The 27,162-nt window shown below is 42.3% G+C and overlaps 2 protein-coding genes across 3 annotated transcripts; both read right to left on the minus strand.

Moving 5' to 3' along the window:
• Positions 1 to 239: 239 nt before the first annotated feature.
• Positions 240 to 16,782, minus strand: LOC120895353 (follicle-stimulating hormone receptor). 2 transcript variants are annotated; one of them, XM_040298638.1, is made up of 10 exons: positions 15,495 to 16,782; positions 10,269 to 11,411; positions 6,874 to 6,948; positions 6,314 to 6,379; positions 6,162 to 6,230; positions 5,993 to 6,067; positions 5,790 to 5,907; positions 4,961 to 5,496; positions 1,845 to 2,765; positions 240 to 1,700 (listed from the first exon to the last, which is right to left on the minus strand). In XM_040298638.1, the coding sequence occupies exons 2-10, from the start codon at positions 10,964 to 10,966 to the stop codon at positions 1,379 to 1,381; spliced, it is 2,880 nt and encodes a 959-aa protein (XP_040154572.1). In that variant the 5' UTR covers positions 10,967 to 11,411; positions 15,495 to 16,782; the 3' UTR covers positions 240 to 1,378. The 2 variants fall into 2 exon arrangements, with proteins under 2 accessions (XP_040154572.1, XP_040154573.1); XM_040298639.1 differs by having other exon boundaries at positions 1,493 to 1,630.
• A 4,700-nt stretch (positions 16,783 to 21,482) lies between these two features.
• LOC120896122 (chorion peroxidase-like) lies at positions 21,483 to 26,965 on the minus strand. The gene is made up of 4 exons (XM_040300001.1): positions 26,555 to 26,965; positions 23,533 to 23,998; positions 22,362 to 23,450; positions 21,483 to 22,296 (listed from the first exon to the last, which is right to left on the minus strand). Exons 1-4 carry the CDS (start codon positions 26,706 to 26,708, stop codon positions 21,612 to 21,614), a joined length of 2,394 nt encoding a protein of 797 aa, XP_040155935.1. The 5' UTR covers positions 26,709 to 26,965; the 3' UTR covers positions 21,483 to 21,611.
• Positions 26,966 to 27,162: the final 197 nt, after the last annotated feature.

Here is a 27,162-nt window from a genome sequence, read left to right on the forward strand (position 1 = left end):
TATTTTCTTCAGGATGCAGGACAATAAAAATGTTTTCCTATTGACTAAATGATGAAATTGACTTGTGTAAGATTCATAATGTCGAAATAATTAAGTATTCGTCTCGGTTCAAGCTGCTCGTAGGAATGAGATATCCGTTATACCCTTTTTGCAGTGTAAAAACATATAAATAAATAAATCATCACTTGTGTTTTGACCTAAAGGGCTATTTAGTCATCAAGAAAAATTAAACGTAAAAATTTCAATGCTTGCTATTTTATTGTGAACATTTTTTTTACCGAAATAAGGCATACTGTACATCAAAAGTAATAATACTGCTCATATAGATACACTAAATTACTTTGCGAGCTATTTTTGAAATATTTCACAGGTCTTTCAATTGAGAATTACATGGAACAGTAACAGGCAGATTGAAGGAAGATCTGGAAAACGTGCTTGGTGACAAGCGTAAGTAATGTTTCTCTTAGAACATTACTTTTTTTCTGTGAATAATGGATAAACTGATACACTGATATTGAGGAAGAAAATGCACAAATTTTCTAAAACCATTAAGCCCTCTAGTGCAGAATATTTTAATCTGCGGGAATAAAAAAAAATGGCATTAGTCTACCCAGATCAATATCGTTGATTCAATATACTGAATGGGACAGCATTTCATCTTTATTTTAGCATATCTACCTATAAAACTCAAAGTTATGCTAAATATAACTCGATAAGATACAGCCTTAACATACAAAAGCTAAAAGGTAGGGGTAATACTGTTACATTCAACGTACTAGCTTAAAGCTATATGAAATGATCTGAAGATTTTGACAGTGGAACTCAGAGTTCATACAACTAATGAATCTTTCTCCAAATGAGTATCCCTTTTTTTTTGTTACATGTATGGCGGCCGGAATCACAACGATAGTATGGTACATTTTCTTCATTATTTCACATGTTGCTGGTTTGCTGAGCATGTCTTTTGATAGCAGCCTTTCGTACAAAAATAATTTCCCCAAAACTCTGATCAGTCCTATCTTTCCTATGCTGGATTTTTTTTAGTAAGCGTTTGTAAAGTGTTTCTAACTTCCGTATAACACACATTGTTGCTGCAGAGCCTGCTTACACATCGTAACACATGTTTACACAATCACACAGCTGGACACATGTAACATGTAATGTTTTGGTGCTCCTTTACTTTGCTGGGGAAGCGCCACCGTGCACGCGAATGCCCAAACTCAACTTGTCCCAGCTGAACGTTGAATCTGTGCATCACTGTTGAGCACTAACGTGAAGGTAATGAGGGTGGCAAGGAAAGTGAAAGAAAGAGAGAGCACAAGCACATCCAATCACCGGGAATGGTGAGCCAAGATCACTGTCGAATGCGGACAGTGGCTCAAAGAAACGTTTCGTCCTCCACGACACCGGGCCCAGCGCTTGTCCCGTTGGACGGGCTGTTAGCGCTGGTGTCACCCGTAGCCGTCCCATTGCCGTGGTTGCCATTGGAGTTCAGTACCACGCTGCCACACGTGACGGTGGTGGTGATCGTGTCCGTGTTGGTGCTGGCAAGGGCTGCCATACCGGCCGCCGACGTGATCGTTCCGTTGTTGCTGCTGTTGTAGTTCACGGAACCTCGCGCCGGTGCAACCTGGAATGTGTTGGTGGGCATCGAATAGGTCATTTTGTACTGTTGCGCCCGTTGCGTGCAGAGACCATAGCTGTGTGTGTGTGTGCGATTGCGTGTGCAAAGGTGTTGAAAGGAAAGGAAGCCAGGCAGGAAGGGAAAATAAAGAAAAAAGATAGGACATTACTGTGGAGCAGGGGTTGGCAAAAGCTTGTTTGCTACGCTGGTTAACACTCACTTTGCAAGCAGCGAAAACAGATCCTTCCGATACTGAACGGTCAGTATGGCGTACAGATACGGGTTGGCACACGAGTTCAGCGGATAGAAAAACACCAGCAGTATCTTCGACTTGCTGACACCGATCAGCGGGTAGCCGGCGATGGCCGTCAGACCAAAGAACGCAATCGGTGCCCAGCAGGCAAAGTTCGTAAACACCAGGAGCGCCATCTTTTTGGCCACCGTCATCTCGCCACTGTGCGCCGAGCGTGCTGCCTGGCGCGTTTCCTTGCCGAGGGAGAGATAGATTTGGGCGTAGCAAACCACAATCACCACGAAGCCGCACCCGTTCACCACCAGCACCGTGAGCAAGTAGGCTATGTCCAGGCTGTCCCGTGCCTCCATCGGCAGGCAGATCGAGGTGGACGAGTAGTTGCTGATGCCGAACAGCGGCATCGACGCCATCGTGATCGCGTACACCCAGCCGATGATCATGATGTACATCGCGGCCGATAGCTTAATACGCCTGTTCAGATAGATCGCGTGCGTGATCGCAAACCAGCGCTCGAGCGTAACGATCGTGAGCGTGAAAATCGACAGATGGCTGGCGAACACGGTGAGAAAGCCGGCCACCTTGCACCCGACGCCGTATTGCCAATCGAACGCGTAGTTGAAGTACTCGCCCATTGAGTGTGCATCGATCGAGGCAATCAGCAGCAGGTAGAGGCCCATGCACAGATCAGCGAACGCGAGATTGCAGATCAGAAACTTTGGGACGGTCAGGTCGCTACGGTTGGAGAACAGCACGACCACTACGGCCACGTTGCCAAACACGGCCAGCAGGACCACCACCCAAACGGATCCCCGTAGCCAGTGCGATCCCATCACGTCCTCGCACGGGTTCAGCGCGTCTGGCATCGGGTAACATTGTACATCCAGGATCCTGTGGAAAGCAAATAACGTATTAGTAAATAGTGCAGGGTTGGTTTATTTCATTGGAAATCATTCAAAAAATAAAGACTATGTATAGCCTACACACGTTAAATGCTTCTATTCTGATTTTGAGTGGAGAAAATGGGCAACAATTTGTAGTTTATTTATTCATACTTTTACTAACGAGACATCCATTTGACTGGATTGCAAGAATATAATTGGATAAATGTACCTAGGGGTGCCTAGTACCTAGAGGATAGTGGTGGTAGTACCAATAGTGGTGGTATTGCACAAAAAGGCGTCTCATACGATAATTTAGAAGTTAATAAGTTATTTATGTTAGTGTGAAATGTTCTCTGGTCTGTTACAAAGAATTTAAAAGTTAAATGGGGCTATTCCGAAACTTAGTGACCGAAAATTCTATTATTTTCTGAAATGTATCAACATTTTTTTCAATATCCTTAGCATTTCAAAACAAAACTCATATTTTTGTTAACGTTCCTAATGACCACATAACAACGCAATTATTTTTTATTTTAACATAACTATTATGAAATGTTATTGGTTTACAGAAATTAATTGTCTTTTGATCATATTTTTCATTTTAAGTGTTTTTTATTGCAGTACCACTATAGGTACACAAAACAGACATGTTCCTATGGTGGTTATAGTGATAAAATTAGTAAAAACAGGACATATTAGATTTCGTTCCAGGATATTTTTGACATGTCGTACTGTTTTCACCAAAAAAAGCAACAGAAATGAGTTTTCTGTAAGTAATTTACCAAACAAGGCAAAAAATCGTACATCTGGCTGGGTGAAAATCGACTTTGAATCAAGCACACTCCTCCGGATGTGGGTTGAAGACAGGTGTTATACAGTACTTTTGTCACTGTTTTCATCCATAAAATTAATACATTTTTTACGATCAAATACGCAAGAAATCAATATTCTGGCATTAATCATTGCTGTTCATACGAAAACAGCTTCAAAACTAAGTGCCATTAATATTATACACTGTTTTTGAGGTATTCATGTCTACCACCACTATATCAACACAATATGACGACTATAGGAACCATACCACCATTATAGGTACAATGAAGCAGTCACAATACAAAATGTATTTTTTCATAAATTGGATGTGTTTCATGGTAGATGTTTCATGTGTTCCTGATATTTTAAATCGTTTAAAACACATCTGTGCCACTATAAATTGCACCACTATCAATACATTTACACTACACATCAATTTTGACCTCACTTCTATTTTCCCTTCGGACTCCAAAAAACGTTAGTACGTTCGGTGCAAATGGTCCATTCCTTGTCTTTCCTCGTCAATTCAACAGTCTGTTCCTTTTGCTCGAGTTCCATTCCTCTGTAAATTCTTTATATTTTCTTTCCTTTAAATTTTTATAATCCTTTACCATATTCATTGGTTGTTTCTTAACACAACAAATTTGCCTGAATCAATAAGCTAGGGTTATTATCATAACGAAGATAGAATATTTAAAAAAATAAATGAAATTTAATTTTAAAGTATGTAACTTTCTTAAAATTATTATTCTAGAAAGGCCAAGGGTTACAAGTCATGTAAAAATAATTATCGTTCTTTATGGGAAATTTTCGTTGTGTGAAAAAATTACCAATTATTTTAATGTTTGAAAATTTCATGTATTTACTCTCGAAAATTAGTTGAAATATGTTGAAAATGGAAGGCTAGAAGCGTCTCAAACATTCAAGTATACCCAGATCCTGATAAACAATCGTAGCACTTTTATTGTACTGACTTACTGTGAATTTTTCTGATGCATTATAGAATAGTAAGGTTTTTACGAACTTTTAAAATGATTCAAAATTGTGGTCATGTTTCTCCTTCTTCTGTATCCTGCTTTTACTTCTTACATCTCGAACTACAGAACCAATATCGACCTCCGACTAAAAGTCTTACAAAGATAGCAGTTTGTGATTTAATCTGTGTTAAAAATAACCCAACGAATCAACAAATGCATTTTGCTACATTTTGCAGCTACAGTCTGCAGAAATACTCAAAAACGATATTTTTAAAATTTTGGGTTGAATGCAACTCAACAAAACGCAACCGTTTAGTCATCAAAGAACATCGATATTGCATGATGAAATATCTCTCCATGCAATCACTACCCAGCATCGTGTGTACTTTACATCTGCACCCACGGTACTTACATTGGCGTCAAATTACCACAGAGCGCTTCCATCGACGAAATCTGTGCAACCGTTTCGTGAAACTCGCCCAGTAGCGGATTTTCCGTGTACAGCCCACCTGCGATTGCCAGTTCGCCCGCATCGTCTACCGGATGACCCGTGATCGGCAGCAGATAGCTGTCATCAACTATCTCGCCCATCCGCTTGTCCGACAGATCGATGCCCTTCTGCAACGTGTCAGTTCGGGGTGACCGTCCGTTCGTTTCGTCACTCGCCGTCAACCGAAACCAGTGTCGAAAATCGGCCGAACGGCGGTTCCGATCGGTCCGGTCTGGGCCACTCCCTTCCTTTCCATCCGCATCCAGCACGAGCGGCGTTTCGGCGCTGGATGGTACCTCCAGCTTAAAGTGTGGCGTAGAGTAACCGTTCGCAATGCACCGATGCTGTACTTCGTAGAACTTTTTCAAATTGCGCTCGTGTGCGTCCGGGTCGTGCCGGGCAGGAAACTTGAACGCGCAGCAGTGGAATGAATGCGTCAGGTAGGCGGTCCGTAAGTTCTGCAATGAGCAAAGGTAAAGTGCACGAAACAGCGAGACGTCTTAGTTTGTTTTTGCTTTATAATGAATGAGCTTTTCCAAAGTAACATTGGCATGTACATGTTCGTTTGCTGACTTGTAAATCCTTGGAAGAATCCTTAAAATGTTAAAAGTCAAGTATTCCACTTGGCTTCTTGATACGGATAACTTTGTTTTTATGCAATGCGAAGGCAAGACCAACATGTTATTCTTTCCTAATATCCTGTTGGGATAATCTTTGACTTTAATGCTACCACAAATAGCACTGCTCTTACCTTAAAGTTGTACACTGAGGGAATAGTTTTCAACGAGTGTGTATGCTGAATGCGTAGGACTTCCAGCTCGGCTAAGCCTTCCGTGGGCAACTCCTCGATGGCGGTACCAGAGAGATCGCTGCAGCAAAACATGCGAAAGAAAACAAGAGAATATGAAGAATGATTGACGGTTGCGCTTCACACTACCCATCCATTACACTCACAGCTCTCTTATGTTGCTTATGCCCACAAACGCTTTTTCGTGGATTTCCTTTAGCTTGTAGTTCATTTTGATGCTTCTGTGAAAGGGTGTAAGAAATGTGTTAGGAGATGTGTTGCTTTTTTCAAAATCGAGCTGTACGAGCTTAAAGCAGCTGTAGTAGCCCTACTTACAGTTTTGCTATTTCAGAGCCATGGAAAGCTGAACCGTGAATCTCGGTGAGCGCATTATTATCGAGGATTCTGCCAAAAAAAAAACAAATCGGTCAATCAGACAGTCGCTTCCGTCTTCACGATAGACGCCGCACCGTCTTCCCAGTACTTACAGCTCGTCAGTCTTCAGTTGAATCGATCGCTCGTGGATTTCGCGAATTTGATTTCCATCCAAATCACTGCATGAGGCAAGCATAAATACATAAAATACATGCGGTGTTTCAACATACGTTCGCACCCTTGTACAGCAATGTGTTGCTCGTTTGATTTAGTTCCAAGGAAAGCGTTAGTAACATCGGCAACAGTTTATGTTACCCGATCCATAAACAAGTGCTAGTGAAGATGGTGGTGGTAGTGATGATGATGATGATGGTGATGATGCTGATGGTCGAGCAGTTGATGAAAGGTGATCGAAATAGTGGTCTAAAAATAGTTTGCCAGGGCAGACGATAACCTTGCTCAGAACTGGAAAAAAATGAACGAGATTCATGATGTGGGGTGGATGATGTGGGTTTCCAACACATGCTGAATGGCCGCTAACGTTAATGCAACCCACTAGAACCAAACCGAAGCGCACAACCAAATCGCATGCATTATGGATCCTCACGGAAGCGTAACAACAACGGGTAGGGTTTATTTTATACTCGGTATTTGCTTCATGCAATCTACTTACACCATATGCATTATTATGTGATCGGAGAGAACGCGCAGGTCGGGCACCGCAAGTAGTCCACTGTGTATAATCCGCCTTGTTTCCCAGATCCAGTCCGTTATCATGGAATTGAAATGCAGTGGTGAAAATGCATGCAGTAAACGGGGTAAAGAGTATGTAAAGTGGTTTGTAGATTTCGGTGATATCGCGCAGGCTAATTCAAATTATAAAACAAGAAATATGTTTTGCCACAGTTGGGAACGTAGACTCACTACGATTTTGATTTTAGTACGATAATTTGATTAGACTTCGGTTTGTCGATGCTTTTACGGCACCAATGGGCAGCATATTCGGATTATGCCCTTAAGTTTAATAACCGCATCATTTGGTTGATGGGATCGGAACGCCTACTGCTAAATTTAACGTAAAACGTTGAGCTGTGATCGGTTACATTATTCGACAAAGTATAACCGTTCGAAACAAGTTTGTGTTTTGCGAATTCAAAATCATTTCAACAAACAATTTGATCGGCCATTTAACTAAATCAATACAAAATCCATCTAATTAAATGTTATTTTAACCATTTCAAAAATAAGCTTTAAGCTAATTTTTAACAATGCGGGGAAGTTTTACGTGATATATTGTTAAGGATGTGGTATTTCTACACGGTTTATCAGAACACACAGGACACACACGTTTGAAATAGAAAACATTTGATTTTTTTTTTAATTTATGCACTTACTTTCTCCGAAGCAGCAAAACATGCTAATAAAAACTGAAACACTTGTCTTTATACAGTGCAATGCCTTGCAATGACCACTTTGTGTATGACTTGGCCCAATTGAAAAAAACACTGTAATTCTCATAATGCAAGACATGGCGTACAACCTGTTTAAGGTTAAGGGCACACTTTCAAAATATCGGATTTATCATTGGCATCACTTGAAAATGTTTTAATATTTAAAAAAGGTATAAAAGCATAACTGGCGGGGCAGTATACAACAGATGATATTTTTCACATCCATATTTCGATTTATTTCAATATTTGTCAGTAAGTCTCTGATATTCTTATGTGCAAATCTATCACCTAGATCTGATCTCATTATCTTAACAAAAGTAATAAGCCAGTAAGACTTATAGAACATTGTAAAATTTAAAGGGCAACATCAAGACAAAAAAATGTAAGATAGAGTACAAATAATTGTTAGTATTCTAGGCGATTGCAAAAGGTAATAATCAAATTGGTGGGAAGAAGCAATAAATACAATCATTGCACTCAGTAGCGGGTCACTACGACCAACAGCAGTACGACAAGTACTCCAACTTATCCGGCGCATGACATGAAGGAGACTTGAGTCAGGGAACGATGGGCTTCAAGTGTCTCAAGACCCAGAAGCCTACATCTATCTTCGTCGACGACATCGAGGAAGACCTCCAGTTTTCGGTTTGGGGAACGCTCGTTGGACCCGCTCGATGAGCGGTGAGGGTCCAAAGTACTGAGCAATATTCGAGCGTTGCCCTCACTATTGCACAATACAAGTATTTTAGGCATACTGGGTCTGAAAAATCACGAACAAGGGGTTTCAAAATGCAGAGCGCTAGCAAATTTGTTGTCCAAATGGACGGAGAAGGTTAGACCGCTATCCAGCCATACCCCAAGATCCTTAATCATGTTGACCCTTGACACTATTACACTGTTTATGGTATAAGGATGTAACATGGGAGTGCGGGATCGAGTGAATGATAAAACATTACACTTATCAGGACAGAGGGACAACTAATATCTCCAACACAAAAAAATTAATGGTCAATAAAAAGAAACGAAAATAAACCGGTTATAAGCATTGATGAACCGGTCGCTGTCGCACCCAAGCATATTGCCCCAATGTTTTGAAATTTCATGTTTTGTTCTCTAGCAAACTCAACACCATGAGCAAAAAAATCATCTTTCATTGGTTGCTTTGTGTACCTTCGACACACATTTAACAGTGTTGAATTATGATTTTACGGATTGGAAATGTAGTTTAAAGTATTTTACTGGCTAGATATACCCTTAAAACTGCTTATCATGACCGTTTTGCTCCGTTGTGCCGTAATTGTCCAAAACATAATGTGGGTAATCAACATCAACGAAATTAATCTATAATTACAAAAATTATCTTAATCAACTATGATTTAAACTAACTTCAATTTGTGACACATCACTAAAAAAAGTCCATCCCACTTTTTCCAATACAGGCAAATTAAAAAGCTCAGAAACTTGATTTATTTGTCAGAGAAAATAGTGAAACCCATTAACAATAAAACGAGTGCAATAGGGATGTAACACATTGATCTCCACTAACTCTGGCGGTGCAGTTTACCCCTGCTCTTGGCAATAAAAGATGCAGTACACATAACGCCAGCTACTTAATCTAAATTATTGCTGTTTTTTCTTCACCCTACTAAAATTTATATAAAAAAAAGTAAAATCTGATAAACTTGATGGGAAATATTTCATGTTCACTTTAAGAACATATGATATTCAAAACCAGAGCCTTATATGTCAGGAATGTTAAATTTAAACACACAAAATGAAACAATTAAGCTGTTTAAATAATTAATCACAAGTAAATAAGACTAAATTACAAGAAATGCACAGAAGCAGAAAAATAATCATGGCTTGACAACGACCCTGCTATTAATGTTCAAAGATTGAACTTAAAGTATTCTATTTTTTTCTCTCTCATTTTCCTTCAAATGCCTCACTGTTTACATGGAGATCGTCGCTCAAAGCAGGCAGCTCACCTTATAACTAACGTAATGTCTAACGTGTTTTTCTGTTTCCTGTTTGCTTCTTATGACTTTTGAAAGTTTGAACGAATGAAAAATTAAAAAAGTTAAACTTTGCTACCTACTACATTCACCTTAACGGTCGCAAAGGTTGTTGGTAGCTACTGTCGTGCTTCCAAAAATCAATCTCTGCGCGCCAAAATCAAAGCTCACGGATCGCTCGGCCGAGTTTGGGGAGGAATTTAATTTTCAAACGAAAACTGAATTAGCTATAAGGTATGTTTTCGTCCGAACGGCGAAAACCATTGCATGGTCTGAGACGTCCTCCGGGAGGAAAGCGTGTTATTTCAGTTCGCTAGTAAAAAATGCTTTAATGTGAAAGCAGCACTGTGATAAGATGAAAACATAACAGAAACTTTATTGCCATCAATCACAGGTTTGCTAGCGTTCCAGGCTCTGTCCTTAAACAGATTGTCATGCTGTTACATCTATATTAATCTTATTTGTAAGCGTCTGAGCGACCATTTTTTCTCTGTTCTTCTATAAACGAAAGCATGTATTTCCTGTTGTTATATTGTCTTTGGACTTGGCCTAAAATAATAAGAAACGCCAACGTTGCGAACTTCAATTTAACCAATACTTACAGCGTTTTCAGTCTCGTCGAGATGCCTTCAAACACGTCGGCGGGCAGAAACTCTAGCTTCGGTGCGTGAGCAATGTACAGTGTACGCAGATGGCGCAGCCGGGCGAAGGCGGCCGGCTCGATGCGATGAAACTCCCGCAAGTAGATGAAAAACAGATCCTGCAGCGTGTCCGCGTACACGGTTAGCGCGTTCGTGCGCAACCGCTTGATCCCAACCTTTTCCAGCGTGAGGCGCTGCATGCCGGTCAGCTTCTGGGGCACCCGGACGATCGATTGCCCGAGGCAGCGGCACTGCACCTCGCCTGCCGCTTCCTCGGTCGAGTTCCAGCACCGGCATTGGCCCCGCTTCAGTTCAATCACCGGCACTGTGCCTGATTCCAGCCCGTCCGCAGGTGCATCCTCGTGTACCGGCTGCCGAGAGCGGGTACCGTTCGCGTCCAGCATTGCTGTTGTCGTTGTGTTGCCCCAGGCGGCATCTAGCCCTACCTCCAGCCCCGACACCGCAGGTTTGCCGGTCCGTGCAGCAATCACATTGTTGACCGACGTAACCGCAACACTGTTAGGGCTTGCTTGCGTGGCCGCCAGCACCACCGCGATCGGTTGACTTCCTGCCAGCAGGATACTAACCGAGCACCACAACCACACACACACCCACGGTCGATAAAACGGGCCCCGGGCGCGGTTCCACCAAACTGTCATTATTTTATTTTCGCCTTTCGCGATGGACACCGCGGCGGTGCGTACCGGTTTTCGAAATAGCTGCCGGAAGTTTGGCTACGTTTGGGTTTCTCTCTTTGTTTTCCCTCCGTTTTGTTATATGTTTGCACAGTTCACTTTGAAGCTTGCGGCTATTGGGTTGCGTATGTTGCGTTCACACCGAGTGGAGCGGGTGAGCCCACTGTAGCCGAACAAGGCTTGCTTGATCGAGAAACCCTGCTACTACCACCTCCTGCTCACGTGATTTCGTTCTCGAACACACCGACCTGCCGAACGGCCACCGCCACCGTCTGTCGAAAAATTTGTGCGTCTACGCCGTCTAGCCAGTAGCGGCCGAATGTGATTGTCATATTTTGGGCGCGTTACACCGGCAACCACCGGAAGGAATCCGAACCGAATCTTCCGTACCCGAAATCACCGAAGATACCTGTGAAGATTTGTGGGTGGAAAATAGAAAAGAATGCGAATAGAAATGGAAATTCATTATTTAAATATTTGCTGTGCGACCTTGAACTTCTTGCTTGGTTCTTTTCTACTCCGTTCGCTTCCCCCCAAAAGCCCCAACTCAATTATTGATAAGTGTTTGTTGCTGCAACAGTGAACCAACATTCCACCAAGAAATTAAACGGATAAAAGAAAGATTAGTTCCCTTTTGCCCGCCGCTTAATCAATCTCGGGAAGGTTTCCCTCAATTTAATGAGATCAAGTCGTTCAAGCTTCAATGTTGCGAGAGAAAGAAAAAAAAGCGCAAAAGAATTTCAATAAAACTCTAGCTTACTTTTACCGAAAACCCGATTCTCCTTTTCTTGGGTGATTCGCTTTTTTACTTTTGGTTGAATTATTGTGTTTTTAGGATCTTGTATTTTCGGGATCGGGATTCAATAAAGAAGGGAACTTGATGAGGGTTTATACATGCCCATCTTGCCCATCTTCAATGGCAAACCTTTCCAGTTGATCGCACCGTACCACCTCTGCTGGCATTTATTGTCTGAGAATAAGTAACGCAACAAATAAAGAGCATTAACTATTCATGCATAGCTTCGGTTCATAACATAAGGAAATTTTACGACGGTCCACAATAAGTACATTACTTTAATTAGCTAAGGTAGTATCCCCCGGGGGTTCGTTGGCACAGGATGGGAGGGTTTTTCTACTAAATCAACACCATGACCGCTAACAATAACTGTGCTGTAGTTATTCTTTGTTCGAGCCCAACCACGAACAAAAGGTTGACTAACTACAATTGAGTAAACATGGCCCCGGCGGGTCAGTGTTTTATAGCTACATCAAACAATGTTGTTCCAAGAATGCATAGATTGTAGTCAACTTTCGTTTGCTGCTTTCATGTACATCTCACAAAACATGATCGCTTTTAGGTAAAAGTTGCACTGAATGTAAGTGTGTAAGAATGTTCACTGAAATCATTAACTAGTTGAAGTTCATCGTCGCCGATTCCCTTCCTCTTACGTCAAGCTAATGATTGTACTTTTATTGTTATTAATTACAGTGCTTGAGAGTAGTAACAACATGAGCTTAGTCGTGCAAGCAGATCCTCCAGTTCCAAGGGAAAGGTCTTCTCAGAAGTTTATGGAAAACTTGATTCTTTACGCGTTGTGCACGTTTGGCATCGTGGATACTTTTTTAAATATTATGAATAAACATAAATTCTTGATTCTGGTGAAACTTGAGCCTTTTGAGTGGTTGCACAATGAGGTATAAATCTCATTAACCCAAACCTCACTAAACGCGACGAGCATATTCAAGCCAAAGGCTCCATTTTTCAAGGGTTCATAAAATAGTCCAAACACTTTTTTCTCTACCCAGCCGGATCCCAGAGAGTTTGAATAGGAGATAATGTAGCACAGAAAATATGTTCGTTACTGTGTCGGCCCTTTATCGGCATATTTTTAATCCCTTTATAAAACACTTCTACCGGGAAGTGGATATCAAAAATACACAGAAACGAAGGAAGCATTTTTTTACTTCTTGTAAAATACTGTTTTGCTTCTTTTACACTCCTTGCCTTAGGCACGTGCCAGAGGTTACCGAGTCGGTGGTGATGGTCAGAGCTCATAAATTTTACTGCCCCTCCGTAGTATCGACGCAATAGTTTGCCATACCCGCAATGCCCCAGTTACCTTAAAGGGCCGATGAAGCGTTCGCATCACAAAAGCATGACGACCGACCAGCATCTTTCTTCAATAAATGTTTCTTATCGACGGCACGGTTCAATGGCATGCGATAGGTTCGTGCGTCTATGCGGTGCAATTATTTTCGGCCGACGCCCAGGCGACCACCCGGGCACGTCAGGGAAGTACGCCTTTCGTTCAGGTTTTATTGCGCGGCAGATAGCGCCGACTATACTGTACCGAACGTCTGTCATCGTCTGTCTGTCTCGCAGTAACTTTGTCGGCAAAGTAGATTTTGAAACCCACAGTGTCTAAATAATAGTAACACCCATTCGTATCGTATCATTTGCGCTAAGGTAAGACACGAAGGCGCAGTCAATGGCAATCTCATTTGCATTTTCTCGTGGGAGCTTAGCGGTGCTTTAATATAAATCCAAATACGCACTGGTCATATTGCTCATAAATTGAAATTTTGTTGAACAACTGTTATTGGCAAGGTAGAGTCAAGCTACCCGTTGTCCGAGTGTACTAATTGCAATATTTTATTTCAGCTCCATCTCGGAAATGGAGCTACAACAACCCTCGAGGCGTTGGATTTTGCTCGCGTTCGCCGGACGCAATTCATCGTAATCCTTTTGAAGCGCCCACTCGCTTTGAGTAATTTTAGCTGCATGATATTATCTTATTTTTCACTCTCTGGAGAGAAAGGAAGTGGTCAATTTGTAATAAAAATGTAAAATAATGTAATAATAATAATGCTGCACCAAAGTGCCTCACAGAAGACTGATTTGACAGCATTTTCGTTTTGGGTACAGCAGCTCAAGCTCACCAGGTGGACTGGCCATGTTGTACGCATGGAAACGGATCACCCAGCCCGTAAAGTCTTTTTAAGTCGTCCACAAGGACAGAGGAGGCGTGGTAGGCCCAAACTGAGGTTGCAAGATGGCGTAGAGGCGTCCGTCATTAAGGCCGGGATAACGGACTGGGAGACGAAGGCGCGACACCGCGAGCGGTTTCGGACACTCCTGAGGCAGGCCAAGACCGCGAATAGCATGGTTTTAATAACAATCATATTTAAAACCACATTAAAGCGGTCTTTTGTAAACTGTCCAAACAAATTAATCCTGCAAATGCTATGAACTCGTGTTCGTATAAATGTGTGCGGCTTGGGCCACTGTACGACTTCATTTCAATCTACATATTAATTGTTAGAAACCTGCAAACTTCAAAAGGCTGGCAATCATCATGTTAAATGTAAACCACTAAAAACCAATTTGATTTCGCCACGGAACACAATTAATTTTCTATTGTTATGAAAACCGATCCACAGAAACATGTGTGAATGCTGTAAACTTCAAAACGTATATTTTAAAGTGGTTATGCAAGTATGTTTGAACCAATGTCAAATGTTTCACTCTCGAATAAGCTATATCGAATGCTATTGATGCGTATTGAGCAAAGTTCATCTCCATTGCTTTTGCAGGTTTGTAATTAATATTCTTTTTTTAACAGGAAACTGTAAAATATGTTCGGATTGCGGAAAAGCGAACCCGTGTATAGTGTATCATGCATGGAATTCAGGGAAACAAATAAAATTACCTTTTTTTAATACATTACAAAAAAAAAATCAAGCTCATGAGAGAACTGATTACTTCGTTGAAGGTTTAAATGAATTTGCCAACTTTATGTTACCCTTGCATCGCTCTTGGTGCTCTTGGTTCCGATGGAAAATGTGTATGCATGTCTGTTCGTCCCATCTCCCTAGGTTCCCAAGCATTTGCATACATTGGCATTGAAAATGGAAAATATTCAGTCACAAAATAAAGAAGCGACTTTGTTGGAGTGGTAAGATGTAATGCAGTTTCGCACTAGTATTTGAAGAACGCCAACATCAACGAATTGGTATGCCACAATGGTAGAGCCTGAATCCGGTCTCTCCAAAACGTGCAGCACCAATGGAAATAATCAACTCAAGGATTAAGTCGGACCAGCATTGGTTCCTCTGCCGCTGATTGCATTTTATTCTCAGCCGCTTCATCAAATTTGCACATACGTTTTGAGGATTTTGCATGGCATTATCCGGCTTGGCTTCCCCGTCTTTTACATTTTTTTACAGTTTTGTAATTTTATTTGCAATGCATATTATTACAGAGCGCACCACATACGGATACCGTGACGATGTGCTCCATTACAACGCTGTGCCCAGTGTAACGTCTAGCGTGCTTTGTGTTCACCTCCCACCAACAACAAACAAGATTATACGTTTATGCATCTTACTATCAGATACAGAAGGAATGTTCCTAACGAGCAGACTTTCGAATTTGAAGCCAACGAATTAAGCAAACACTTCATTTGGCATTACAACCGTGTCGTCCACTTACCTGACCAGACCCGTTCGCGCAGGGTTTCCATCGGATCGCGACTGTCCAGGACGTTATGGTTGGCACTGGCACTCCAGAAAGTGTTCCGAACCCTGCAAATAGCACACACTTGCCAAGAGTTTCTATTACCTTTTTTTTGTAGCTTCGTTTCCCTGTCAAGTGGTTATCGTGCTCTCCGCTTCTGCTCTACCTTCGGCAGACGATTTGCAACCTTAAATTAGATCATGATCGCACGATATCGTGCAAACAAGCGAGTCGACCAGTCTGCGACCGTGTTTGCTTTTTGCTCTTCCGAAGGACAAATGTGTTCCGCCAGCACAAATCTCGATATCACGGGCACTATCACGGCTTAAGCACAGAGCCACATACACCAAATCTCACACACATATCCACAGCTGCACGCACGCATGTATATCATTACACGTCTGCGTCCGGGGTTTTCTTTTTTTTTGCGTGTGGAAACACACTCTCGCAAATGCCACAGACACACCGATCCGGGGGAGGAGGAGAGAACAATAGAGATGTAGATCTAACAGCTGCTGGCCGCGGAGCCTGCTCCAGAGGAAATATTTGTGGCCTTTTTTTTCTTACTCAATTTTAGCTATCTTAAAAAACACCCTCTCTGTTGGCGTGGTAAATTAGCATCGGGATGATAATTTCGTTCAGTCGCGCACTAACCGTCTCACTCTTGGGCGACCGTCTAACAGACCGTATCCAACCGGGGGAAGTCTCACGGAGAGCCCAATCGTCGATATGTACAGTTGCGACGGGCTCAAGACGAAACCTTGGACATCACTACAAAAGCTTGCACGCGCACACACATTCCCAACCCTTGCAAACGCACACTCAACTGCAGATACAATAATTCCTCTCGCACTTGATCTTATGCAGCAGCAGCAGCAGTACCACCGCCGCCCTTCGCCAAGCTAATTTTGATGTAGCCCCAACAATCGAGCCGCCGAGACTGGCGGTGGCGCAGTGATAGGGCTCGGGGTACACCCGGTTTTCCACCAGATAGATGACTTCATTAATTAAAAGCCCGCCAACTGGTATTGGCCCCCTTCACGCGGTTAGTTGAGGGGCTGCCGGGTTTTTGAGCAATTATCGCGCCACACTGGTAACTCTATACCCGCAGACACCGGCCACCATCAAGGGCAAACACAAAAGGGGTCGCAACGGAGACAAGCGCCGTCTCTGCGGGCTTGGACCGATGCACGGTCCGACACGAATGGCACTGTACCGCGGCGGCTGTGCGCACGGAAAGCGCACCAGGAAAATCCGTCCGGGCGCGAAGTCACGAGCAAACTGACACTGGCAAACGCTCCAGCAGCCAGCATCGCCCGGCAGTGAACTTCAAACACGAACGGCAGCAGACCCGAATCCAACGTGTGCGAACACCAGTTGGTGTTCATCGTAATCGGAATGAATCGTGAAACTGCGTTTGCTTCTGTTTTTTCTATTATGTTTGGCTAGAAAGATTGGAATATTCTCTTATTATTGCATTGGTTGGTTTTTTCCTCATTTCTTTCTTCCCCCATCTTTGATGTGTTTATTAGCTCCGTTGTTGGAAAATCGACTTTTCATAAAAATTTCACGAATTAACACACAATCCTATTAAGCAACAATGAGATCTAAGGCGACCAAGCAGATTGCTGACCTCAACTTGTGGATTTTTCTATCGAATTTATTTCACGAATCAAAAGGAACCAAACAAATCCCACCTAAATGTGGCTTCGTGCATGTGCTGGGCCAATTTGCAGACCAAAAAAAAAAACGAAAAAAGAAACAACAGACAACTCCATTTGCAACTGAAATGTACATCGCTTTATTTTGCTTCTTCATTCGGGCGGGAGGAGCGAGGTCGAAATGGATCGCCCGTAAACATCCAATTGACGCATGTTTACCTCACCGAAAGTGGAATCAAATCATCAGGAACAAATTCACAGAAGAATCGACCATCAAAGTGATTTCACGGCTGATGCTGCTGGTACAGGTGGTACCGTCGTTTCAAAAGGGAATTTGACGAGCAGAGAAGGTAAGGTATAGGTGGCATCGGCACAACGAGGTATTGCATTTGTGTTTTCTAAAAGATTTTACCCGCCATCGATATTTCAAAGTGTAGTACTTGGGCGATAAAAAAGAAAGAAGACACAACAAGCAATGACTGTAATGAAATCATAGTAACTATACAAAATGTAGCTTACATTAAACAGTTGATCGTAATGTGCATAATATTTGAATTTGTGAGAAAATTTCTTTTCTCATTGCTTCCTTCGTTTGAATTTTAGACTTAAATTTGTATTTTAAAATATTTCGAAGAATTATATAAAATTTAATTGCAAGTCTTAACGCTTTTTAGTTTGATTTTATTAAACAATGACCTACAATGATTTTTGTTGAAACTAGAAATGACGGACGAGCAAAAGTAATTCTTTTGAATAGGACAGACAATTCATTTTCTTCGAAACGTTGAGCGTTTCAGCGTAAAGTGACAAGCTTAGTTGAAACACGCATTTTAACCAAAGTATTCTGCATGTTCGTTTCAGCAATGATAACGCGGTTACGCAGAAAAATAAAATCACACACAGAAGTTAGGACAGTCTTATGGGTTCGTCTTCTGCGAACTTCATTACAACACAATTATTCGGAATTGCAAATTCTAATGTAGCGAATTCTTTCCTCACATAGGCAAGCCATTATTCAGTGATTAGACAAGGACAAAAATAACAATGCTGAGTGTGTAAAGCATAAAAACAATGGCAAAATGAATAAGGTGCAATGGTAATCATTTCTTATAATCTCCTTCGTATGTTGAACCATGGAAGGTAAAATTTGATACATTTAAAATGATTTAATTCGAAGATTAAAATATTATCAAAAGCGTTTAACCTCTCTTTTAGACCTTGGTTTCCATTATATAATCGAATCGCTTACAATGATTTTATATAAACAGATAAAGGACTAGTATAATTGAAAAATTACCAGAAAATAAACAAATGAAGAATCAAAAAAGCAAAAAAAATAGAATTAGATTAATAATAATACTTACCAAGATAATAAGAATTATAATAATAAAATAAATAGAACAAACAAGTTCAAATATAAATAACTTTGACAATTATAAGTAAAAACCGTAGTTAGTGAAAACAAATACTCTTAAATTAATGTATCAATCAAACAAACAAAAAACAAATGTATGAGTTACAAAATATTGTACATACATTAGCTAGCAATTTTATTTTTATAGGCAACATTTAACGAAACAGTAAAAAATAAAAAAACTATCTAGTAATCAACATGTAAGTAGTATTCAGTAACTAGTGATCGGGTTTTTTGAACAGTGACATTTGACAACTTTCACTATTTAAAACATCCAATTCAATTTAAACAAGAATAGAAATAATAGCAAAACTGTATAACAAAAAATAAGAACGATGAATGCAAATCACAATAAAAACAAAAGAAAAGGATAACGAGCTATAATACATAAGGATATAAGGATTAATAGGATACATAAGGAATAATAGAAATTTTTGAAACTAAAACACCAGTAGCACAACAACTCTACTAAAATAGATACAGGAGCATCACAAGGAGATCACTGACAAAATAAATGAATTGTCAACAATAGAGAATACCACAGAGACAGAAATAAAACTGCAAAAATCGTATCAACGAGATTCAAACACATGTATTTCAATTTTCAGTATTCACAGAAATAAAAACCTAATGCTGTCCCATGGTGAGCACGAAATTCTCGCTAAAAAGTATCGCAAAAATGCTCGTCTAAAAATATGATACCTTCCTCATATTGGCGTTTCCCTCGAACCGACGTAAACTAGTTCAATCTGGAGCAGATGGCAGCAACCCATACCGAAGATGCATCAATTAGCGGAATTCTAATACATTACCCATTCCAACAGTCGATACGATTCGCTTGTCAGATCACGACCGAACAAATACAGAATACCAACCAAACACCGATCTGGGCGCATGATGAAATGTACCATTCATCCCACAGACAGCACCGAACCTCCCGTTCGGTGGGTACGCTACGCTTTCAAATAAAATGTCTGAACATTGGTGCTGCTGAAAAATAATTAACACCCTCACGGTTCGAAGCTAATCTAAGAGCTGGAATGTTTTTTTCCCCGAAATGCTCTCCACCAAAACCTTCCTCAATTAAAGAACCAAACCAACACCTTTTGAGCGGGAGTTTGTGTGCGTGTTCAGCGATGCGTGATTTTTTCTTCATCCCAGCACCACACAGCACTTATGGTACAGGTGACCCACCAGCAAGCAAACCTGTCCATCACAGCCCGTCCTTGAGAGTGAAAGAGGCTTTTCTTTATTTAGGGTAGCTCAGGGGGTTTTTTGCCCTGGATTATGCGGTTGAGTTCGCCAAAACTGTACGGAATTCAAGATGAAAGTTATGGAATGTCGTTCCACCCACAGAAAAGGCAGCTAACCGGAGCCCAACCAACGCGGGATCGGACTGTGTGCATGCCAGCGAGTCCGAGATAAGTGTCAACGAAACAGATAAACAACGGTGTTCATCCCGAACTGCACGATTCGGGTTCGGCAGCTCGAATCGGATGAACGTAGCGACCGTGCGTTGCCTTGGTAGCATGGATTTTGTACACCCTGTTTGTGTATATAGTGCCGTGTAGGTACTGGCTACATGGCCACTTGTTGCTCAATACCTCATGGAGCAGGTATTTTCATTACATTCATTAGCTCAGCATATGCACTCTTTGTCTGGGCGAAGGATTTTATTTCCACTTCGATGCACCCGCCGTTTGGATTGCTTTCAGAAAACTATAGGCATAGACTGTACAATGTGCTGGATATCATAGCACATTGTTCATGATACCTCGCTTAACTTGAAGCTCAACAAATCCTATGCCGCATCACTGTTACACGGCGCCAGAGCATCATCCACATCGATGGAAACAGAATGGAGAACCGATTTCGCTCGCAAGGAAATGGTGAAAAGCGTTGCTTTACTTGCGAAATGACATTTGTGCCTAGCTGAAATGAAGTAAATCATTTCCCTAGGGTAAACAGAACGTGCCCGGCTCCGGCCACAACTGACCGTTCAGCTGTTTCCACGACTTTGGCGCGAGCGCGAGAAGTCGGGCCCACCCGGCTGCGCCAGGAAGTGCAAACATCGCCCTTTTTGTGCAGCAAACAGCAAACAGAGCGCGAAAAACACCCGTGACGCCATTTACGAAACGTTGTGCTGGGTCGGAAAAGGTAAACAATGTTTGGCTCGCGAAGAGCTCGCTGGCTTTGAGCGGTTAAATAATGACCTGACAGAGGGGAAGCAAACAGCACACCAAGCTGGGCAACCTATCCAATCCGTCATTCAAACAAACGCTCTTGCTAGCGTGGCAATCACAGGAACATTTTGGTGGATTTTGGTTTGGATGGTTATGATTATCAAAAAGAGTCTCGAATAATGTTCACTATAAAGACGCAAAGTAAACAGAATATCTAGGTGAAAGGAACCTAACAGAGTATTAGACACAAATAATCAATTCCTTGTTGCAACTCAAGATACGGTTTAATACATCACTGCACTGAGTGTGTGTGATGTAGCTGCAAATGACTATCGTTTCAAACATATACGAAGAATTACTTTTCAAATGCAACTCTATTGCTCCACCCACTTTATTGTTGAGGTCCATTCCTATATCGCCAGCATGGACATGTCTGAAGGAGTGTTCCCATCACAAGTATCGCTCCATCGGTATCTCTGGTTAAGGCATTAAGGCATGAAAATCTTGTTGATTGACTCAATAGAAAATTGGCCTCACATATTCGTGCCTCAGCTTCCAGGAACCAGTTTTACTACGATAGAATGCCGGCCTATGCCTAATGAAATGAAAATAATGCGTATAATGCGTTCTCATGTTACTCGTGTCTCCTCGTAATTGTACCCAACGTCTGGAATTCACTTGGTGAAATAAGTAAAATCCTTCTAGATCGATTGAAGTAAAATGTACTATATTTTAAACAACATAGCAAATACGCACATGCACTATCTAATAGAACAACTCACACAATGAGCGTGAAAACAGAAAATATAACAAAGAAAAAAACACTTGCTCTAAACTAATCCCTCCACCAGGACAGATCCAGCCTGGTAATCTCCGGTGCCGTACAATCGATCGGCCGGTTGCCTTCATGCGGCAATGCGAATGCATCCGGCACCACATGCATCTGGTGTGGATCGCCCGCATTGGCACAGATCAACGACGCCAAGGTAACGCGCTGAATCTCCTTCAGCTGCGGCACCGTGAAATGTCCCGGATTCGTGTCCGGCCCGTTGCTGTAAAAGTACCGATCACCGCGCTGAAACTTCGCAAACTGATCCGCAATCAGCTCAGCGAACGTTTCCCCAACAACACCACCATCCACCGGCGGTTCCAGTATTCCGCCCACGTACAGATCGACATCGTCCGGGTGCGGGTACAGACCGCGCAGCTTCGATCCCACTTCCGGTCCAAAGTCATCGAACGAGTAGGCACCGGGCCTGCCGCTTAACCGGCGATAGTCATTGTACGGACGAACGGCATGGTCCCGGCCACGCTGGATGTTGATGGCGGCCAGATCGACACCGTGCTGTTTGCCCGGCTTCACGTTCAGGAACCGCGTCAGGCTGGTGGAAAACAGCTCGTCCACGCTCTGCATCGGTTGACGCTGCAGCGACCACAGCAGATCGTCGTAGAACGTTCGCTCGCGGAAGCGCGTGGGATTGAGAAAGGTAAGCCACGTCTCCACTGGACCATCCTGCAGGCTGAAAAGAAAGGGCGATGTGGTATTACGATACTGCGATTGGTGGATATCGCACGAAACGCTTACTCCAGCTTCGAGGGTACAGTGGAGTGACCGAACCGGAATGCTGCGACGGTGAACTCGCTCGATACAGATGGATTGGTGTGCGGACTGTAGAACTCACTGTACGTGCCGGGCACGGGCAAATGCAATCGATACAGCGACATGTACCGTGGACCAACCACCCTGGGCAAGTATTCACCGTAAGCAATGTGCTGCAGCTGAGCGATGACGATGCGGCGCGCCTCCTGGAACAGTGTACGATCGCTCCAGTGTGGATTGAGCTTCTGCAGCTGCCGGGCCAACCGGTTGTGCTCCCGCAGGAACAGCGTGTGTACCGCGACCAGCGAGATCAACTGGTTCGATCGTCCGTCGCCCGTCAGGAAGCACATTTCGGCCGCCGGATCACAAGCGTCCTTCGTGTGGTCGAGCGGTGGCAGCTCGTTGTGGAAGCGCCGATGAAACAGTGACTTCAAACGGCCACCTTCGAGCGCCCGGAGCGCGTGCGATTGCTTGCTGTCGGTGCCGTAGATGGCCGAACCATCGATGAAATGACTTACCGCGGACAACTGCCGCCCGTGACCGACGGAATGGCAGTCCCGCGTCGGTGCCACGGCCGAGCGCATAAAGTGCAAGCAGCGTACACCGTGCTGCGAGTAAAAGTCGTCACCGCTCGACACCGGAATAGGCATGCAGCCGGGAAAGGCATCCTTCACCCGCCCAGTCCCATCCTCCGTGCAGCATTTGGCCTTCGTTTTGATCGGCTTGTTGCGCGAGAAATCGTGCGCCAAGAATTGCCCAAACTGCATGAACAGTACGTTACACGTAGCGTGCGGATGGTGCAGATCGGCAAACAGCGTGGAGGACAGTTTGCGAGCCGATGGAAGATAACGGCCAGTGTGGGAGACTATCCGTGGCGCCCAGATACCGTCACCGTACGCGGGCGGCAGCAAACGCTCCATCGGGTATCCCGCTGCCCCCCAGAGGCTGCCGCCCGGTTCGATGTTGTTGCAGCGGCCATCAAAGCGACGATAGCGCGAGTGCCCTTTGTCGCAGGCCGGACCTACCAGGCAGCGCTTTGGCCGCTGAAAGTATTCTATCGCCGATCCGTTTGAGCTGGAAATGATGAGAGAAGAGCAATTGGGACATTCGATCAAAAGTCGTTTCACCCACTACAAGATTCGCGGCCTCAATTTACATGCTGTTGAGTGCCTGCCAGGTCAGCACATCCTGCAATCCTTGCCGCACCAGCTCCGGTGATAGCACGTCGTCCGACAAGGGCAACTCGCCGTGAAAAGTGGCCGGCGTGTCTTCCTCCGCACTCCCGCCGTGGGTGAGAAATGTTTCCAGCTCATGGTACGCCATTTTTTCCGCACGCCGTAAAAGTTGCTCCTGCTCATGGTACGGGAGCGTGGACAATAGGGACGTCGTTTTGGTGCCCACCGTATCGATGACCGGATGCATCCGACAACAAATGCCAGCAAATTCGCCATTCATTAGCGCACACCGGGGCCAGTGAGAGCTTTCCCAGCGACGCTCGGTTGGTGGCCGAAGGTGCGGTGGCCGCGAAAGGTAACGGACGATGGCCATCCGGTCGACATCCGGGCACTGGAGCAACCGCACGCAGGTACTTTCCGGTGGACATTCTAAACGAGAGGTGGTTGCTGTTGATGTGGGAAAAAAGCTTATAGTATGCATATTACTGGGAGTGAGAGTATTGAGCGGAAATTAGGTTTCTGACAATACATCATTGGGCTGCAACAAATGAGTGTTTTTTGTAGAGCTTTTGACCATTATCTGATGTTATTATGTTATTGATGTTTTGTTGTACCAGGTATTTAAACTGATACTTTTATGACCGAAAAAGTTACACTGAGAGAGTTTCTGAACTGAAAGTAGAGCCTTGATCATCCACAAATGTTGCACTTAACAAAATGAAGAAGAGCCTGTAATTTTTTCCCCTTTCTTTTTGTTTAATGTCTTGAACCAAATTGCTCACGATAGGCTTAGTAATTGGTCTAACACGTGCCATGGATACGACCCGTAAATTTACCATTAAACCCGTTCTGCGAAGATCTTCGATAGCTGTTTAAATGAACCAGAATTAATGATAATAAGATTAGATAATCCAATGCATTATCGCAAAAAGATTTCTACACGCCATCCCAAGGATAGGCGTAAAGATTAGCAGATAAGACGGTCGCCAAGAGCATCAATGGAATAGGAAACCGGTAGCAAGAGCAGGTTTCCTAAGAATTGTCGTGGCGTCTCTGTCTATTTGTGCCTCATGGTCAATGAGAGACATATACCCATTTTCTAACATTTGCTTTTGTTTTAGGATTACTATACTATGTAATTTTGAAAGTACAGACAATACCCTATCAACCCTGTACGTTAGTTCCAACAAATGTTATAATTTAATGGAATCTGCAATACTAAAATATGTACTAAAATATGTACTAAAAATTAATTTGAAACTAACCTAACAATCGCAGTCCGAGTGAAACATTCATATTACATGATAATTTAAAATTTCAAAAAATACAAAAAAAAGTTTTAATAATTTGTAAAACAAATAGATTTTTCAAACATACGCATGAATTTGCCTTGCGTGGAAAATGCTTGTTTTGATTTTAATGGTTTTCAAACTTTTAATGGTTTCAGGAAACTTCCAAAATTGATGCCAAACGTAGATAATAATAGATTTTGTACCTGGAAATTATACATCCAATCATAAGTTTTTTTTAAAGTCGCATGCAGCATTAAAAACTCAAACAGATAAGTTTTTGTATGGGCAATAGAGTGTACTGATAGGAATTGAAAATAGCCCTCCCTTTGTGATTTTAAATTGTTCCTAGTTTCCTAGAAGTCTTACCCAAAAACTATAGTCTGCATTGAACAAAATACAACTTTCATTGTACAAAGTTCATTGTCAGCCAACTACCATCTTCGATTCAATCAAACAATCGTTCTGCTATTGGTTTCTGACTGTATTTATAACATTTCGTTGTAACGTTTCAAGCCAGACTAAATCTCTTTACTTGCGTTGATTTGTACCTCATACATCAACAACAATTACTACAATAGCTGGTTCAGTGCCAATTTCTAGGCCAATACCTTTTTAAACTGTACAGTGATTTGTGTAATAGAACATGAACAGTTCATAAAATGTTCCTTTGTGTGTACGATAATAATTGATTTGATGTCATTCAAGCGGCCGTATATAAAATAAACGATTTCTTATTTTCTAGATCTGAAAGATATGTCTGGAGTTTACTTTCAGGGTCAGTAACACCTAATGATTGTCTATATTGTTTGTACAAGAAGCGTTTTTCATCCCAAATGGTGACGGTCGTGCAGCCTACATCGCTATCGAATTCGGTGTCTAAAAATTATAGTTGATGATGCCTGCGACGTTCTATAAATCGGGTGGTAAGGTCACCACGTGCAAAATTGCTAGAATTATTTGTGTTTTTAGACATAAGCTATTAACAATAAACTTACATTTAAATTTATTCGCTCCAGTTCAAATAATATATGAGAAGTATAAACAATACAAAATAAATCTCTTGTATCGTCACTCTATAAAATGTCCATTCGTAAAAGTAATTTAAATTTAACAAAATTGTGCAGTTTAATGTTAATAGCAAAATTAAATAAATTTCTTATTCTAAACTACTTATGTCGTTGCAAAACGTTCCACCAACTTGATTTAGTGAGACGTTTTATTATTTTGCTGGTAATTTAACTTTCAACAACTTTAAATTTAATTCCCGAATATAGTAGCAATTTTTCTTTTTTTTTTTCTAGCACGTGCAACGATTAACAAGGAATCAATTTAATCCATATTCTTCATAATTTAGTTGTTATTACGCAATTCCAATTACTCCGCACGACAACTTTTTGTTTCATTTCACTCGAGCATTGCACCGTTAGATACTACTACTACTACTAACACACATACATCACATCTCCGTGCAAACAACCCGAACAAGGCACGTGCTGTCCATTGCTTACGCGTGCAGTACAATTTCTCCGAAACAAGTAAGCCCGTTCCGGAATGAGGTTATCTAAATTTATCTTTACTCGCCAGCAAAACAAGCCGCTCAAGCACAAACACTATTGCAAACTAACAAATCGGCTTCATCGGCAGCACTTACTATTCGTTTGATTTTAACAAAAAAAGGGAATCTCTTCCAGTGCCTGCGCATGTTACTCACCATTATCGGTGCCCTGTGCGAATAAATCATTCGTACGAGTGCCGTCACTGCGGGCCAGCGCTTCGGACGTGCAAACCAATATCACTAAGCAGAGCGGTACGGTGTAATGTTTCATTTTAAGGAAAATTGTTCCTCCCAGATCGTTGGAAGCCATTAGGCGACGCAGCGTTATTGAATTAGTTCCACAGCAGCGACGACGGAGAGAACGAAAAAGGCCATTAATTAAGGCACGATAAAAGACGAACGTCACCAACCACACGACCCTTGATATGGACCAGCGGTGCCGGTTCGTTGGCTTGCAGAACTGAAACTGGATCGGCCGCTGAAGATTGGTGTCGTTTTATTTTTTGTTTGTTCTTCTTCTTTTTTGCAATAACTCATATGACGCCTCGGCTAAAGGACGTCTAATGGTGAAGACCGACCAGCAAAAAAAAACATCGGTCAATTTATGTCATTTGCGTCACACAAAATCGTTGGTTTTTTTGCATTGATAAAATGAAAATGTCCTTTTTTGTATAATTTTCCACATTTTTTTTTCGTTCAAGCAAATAGTTAATTTAATATAATTGACATTCCATGTCTAAATTAGATCTAGATCATTTTGAGTC

Source organism: Anopheles arabiensis, chromosome 2 (genome assembly GCF_016920715.1).
Source record: "Anopheles arabiensis isolate DONGOLA chromosome 2, AaraD3, whole genome shotgun sequence".
Taxonomy (NCBI): Eukaryota; Metazoa; Arthropoda; class Insecta; order Diptera; family Culicidae; genus Anopheles; species Anopheles arabiensis.

Bases quoted from the DNA above. Each gene is read 5' to 3' on its own strand.
- LOC120896122 (XM_040300001.1), bottom strand. From the start codon at position 26,708: ATGGCTTCCAACGATCTGGGAGGAACAATTTTCCTTAAAATGAAACAT. The intron at 23,999-26,554 runs GTGAGTAACATG...CCACATCAACAG, and splicing joins CGCACAGGGCACCGATAATG to CAACCACCTCTCGTTTAGAA. The intron at 22,297-22,361 runs GTAAGCGTTTCG...CTTTCTTTTCAG, and splicing joins ACTGTACCCTCGAAGCTGGA to CCTGCAGGATGGTCCAGTGG.
- LOC120895353 (XM_040298638.1), bottom strand. From the start codon at position 10,966: ATGACAGTTTGGTGGAACCGCGCCCGGGGCCCGTTTTATCGACCGTGG. The intron at 6,380-6,873 runs GTAAGTAGATTG...TGCCTCATGCAG, and splicing joins CACATAATAATGCATATGGT to TGATTTGGATGGAAATCAAA. The intron at 5,908-5,992 runs GTGAGTGTAATG...GTTTTGCTGCAG, and splicing joins ATAAGCAACATAAGAGAGCT to CGATCTCTCTGGTACCGCCA.